Source organism: Bolinopsis microptera, chromosome 5 (assembly GCF_026151205.1).
Source record: "Bolinopsis microptera isolate Bmic1 chromosome 5, MBARI_Bmic_1.0, whole genome shotgun sequence".
In the NCBI taxonomy this organism is placed as follows: domain Eukaryota; kingdom Metazoa; phylum Ctenophora; class Tentaculata; order Lobata; family Bolinopsidae; genus Bolinopsis; species Bolinopsis microptera.
In genome coordinates, this window is record NC_087076.1 from 15633304 (window position 1) to 15634606 (window position 1303).

The 1303-nt window shown below is 36.9% G+C and overlaps 2 protein-coding genes across 2 annotated transcripts in view; one reads left to right on the forward strand and one right to left on the reverse strand.

Moving 5' to 3' along the window:
* Positions 1–1303, reverse strand: part of LOC134816094 (unconventional myosin-If-like) — a 108178-nt gene that overhangs the window by 101075 nt on the left and 5800 nt on the right. The gene's annotated exons all lie outside the window — the stretch shown is intronic.
* On the forward strand, positions 37–1152 carry LOC134815196 (uncharacterized protein C16C10.8-like). Its single transcript, XM_063823710.1, has one exon. It carries the CDS (start codon positions 37–39, stop codon positions 1051–1053), a length of 1017 nt encoding a protein of 338 aa, XP_063679780.1. The 3' UTR covers positions 1054–1152.

Sequence of the window (1303 nt, forward strand, 5' to 3'; positions counted from 1 at the left end):
AATGTCTTGACATAACTTTATATTATTCAATGCAGGATGGTCTTCTTTTGTTGCAACAGCTGCGGAGACACGCTCAAGAAGCAAAAAGTAGAACATCACTCCTGTCACGGTTCTTACTCCTGCATTGACTGCAATGTTAACTTCACGGGCAATGAGTACAAGAAGCACACTAAGTGTGTTACTGAAGCAGAGAGATATCAGGGGAACCTATACGAGGGAAAAGAAGATAAGGGAGCAAAAAAACAGGACTCGTGGATGGTTTCAGTAAGAGACGCAGCTGAGTCGTGTAAGAACAATTCACAGTTGAAGGGGCTTTTAGTCAGGATTGCAGAGAATGATAATGTGCCCCGTAAAAAGGTTAAGTTTTTGAATTTCATTAGAAACTCCATGAGGGTTGGTAACAAGGATTTGGTTGAGAAAGCTTGGGATGCCATAGAAAAAGCGGGAAAGCCTCCAGCTCCTGCTGTTCCATCAGAAGTAATTCAGGAAGTTGTTGTTCCGCAAGAAACTGAAGGAAAAGTGAAGAAGTCCAAAAAGAAATCAAAGAAGACATTGAACTCCGAAAATGTGAATGGTGGGCTGAACGCCAACAAACAAGTTGAGCCAGTTGAAAATTCAAATGGTAATGTTGTAAAAGTTAACAAGAAAAGAAAGCGAGCTGATTCTGAAACAAAAACTGAGAATTTAACCGAAGTTGCGATTGTTAAGAAGAAGAAGAATAAATCTAAAAGCAAGGAAAGCGATGCATCTAAGGAAAACACTTCATTGCTGGAACCGAACTTGAATCATGTCAATGGAGTCGCTCCTGAAACGCCAAACAAGGTCAAAAAATATAAACTTTCTAATCATATTCAGGAGCTTGTATTCGATAAGGAAGAGATCTCGCTTAAAAAGTTAAAACGTAAAGTAACGGCAGCTTATTTGGAATCTTATCCTTTTAAATCACCAGAGGAAGCCAGCAGATTGTTCGATAAGAAAGTAATGAAAGTTCCTGGTGTATGTGTCGAGCATGGCACGGCTTCAAAGGAAGTGTTAGATATTGTTGAAACATGAAGATATTTGGCTGTAGTTTAAATTTGTAATCTTGTTTTTGGGAAATCGTACAGCGATAATAATTTATTATTTTTTAAATTTGACAAAGTTTAAATTTCAGAGTTTAGCTAGCCTTGTTTCACTTATATATACAGTAGTAGTCTAACTGTCTATAAAATCATCAATTTCAAGAAATTTAAAATAATTATCCAGGTGCATTGTTTTGTTATCTTATTTTTCGCGTGTTCAAAATTTTCATGACGCCATTTTA

What these genes read in the sequence shown, in the direction of transcription:
- LOC134815196 (XM_063823710.1), top strand. Translation starts at nt 37, where the DNA reads ATGGTCTTCTTTTGTTGCAACAGCTGCGGAGACACGCTCAAGAAGCAA.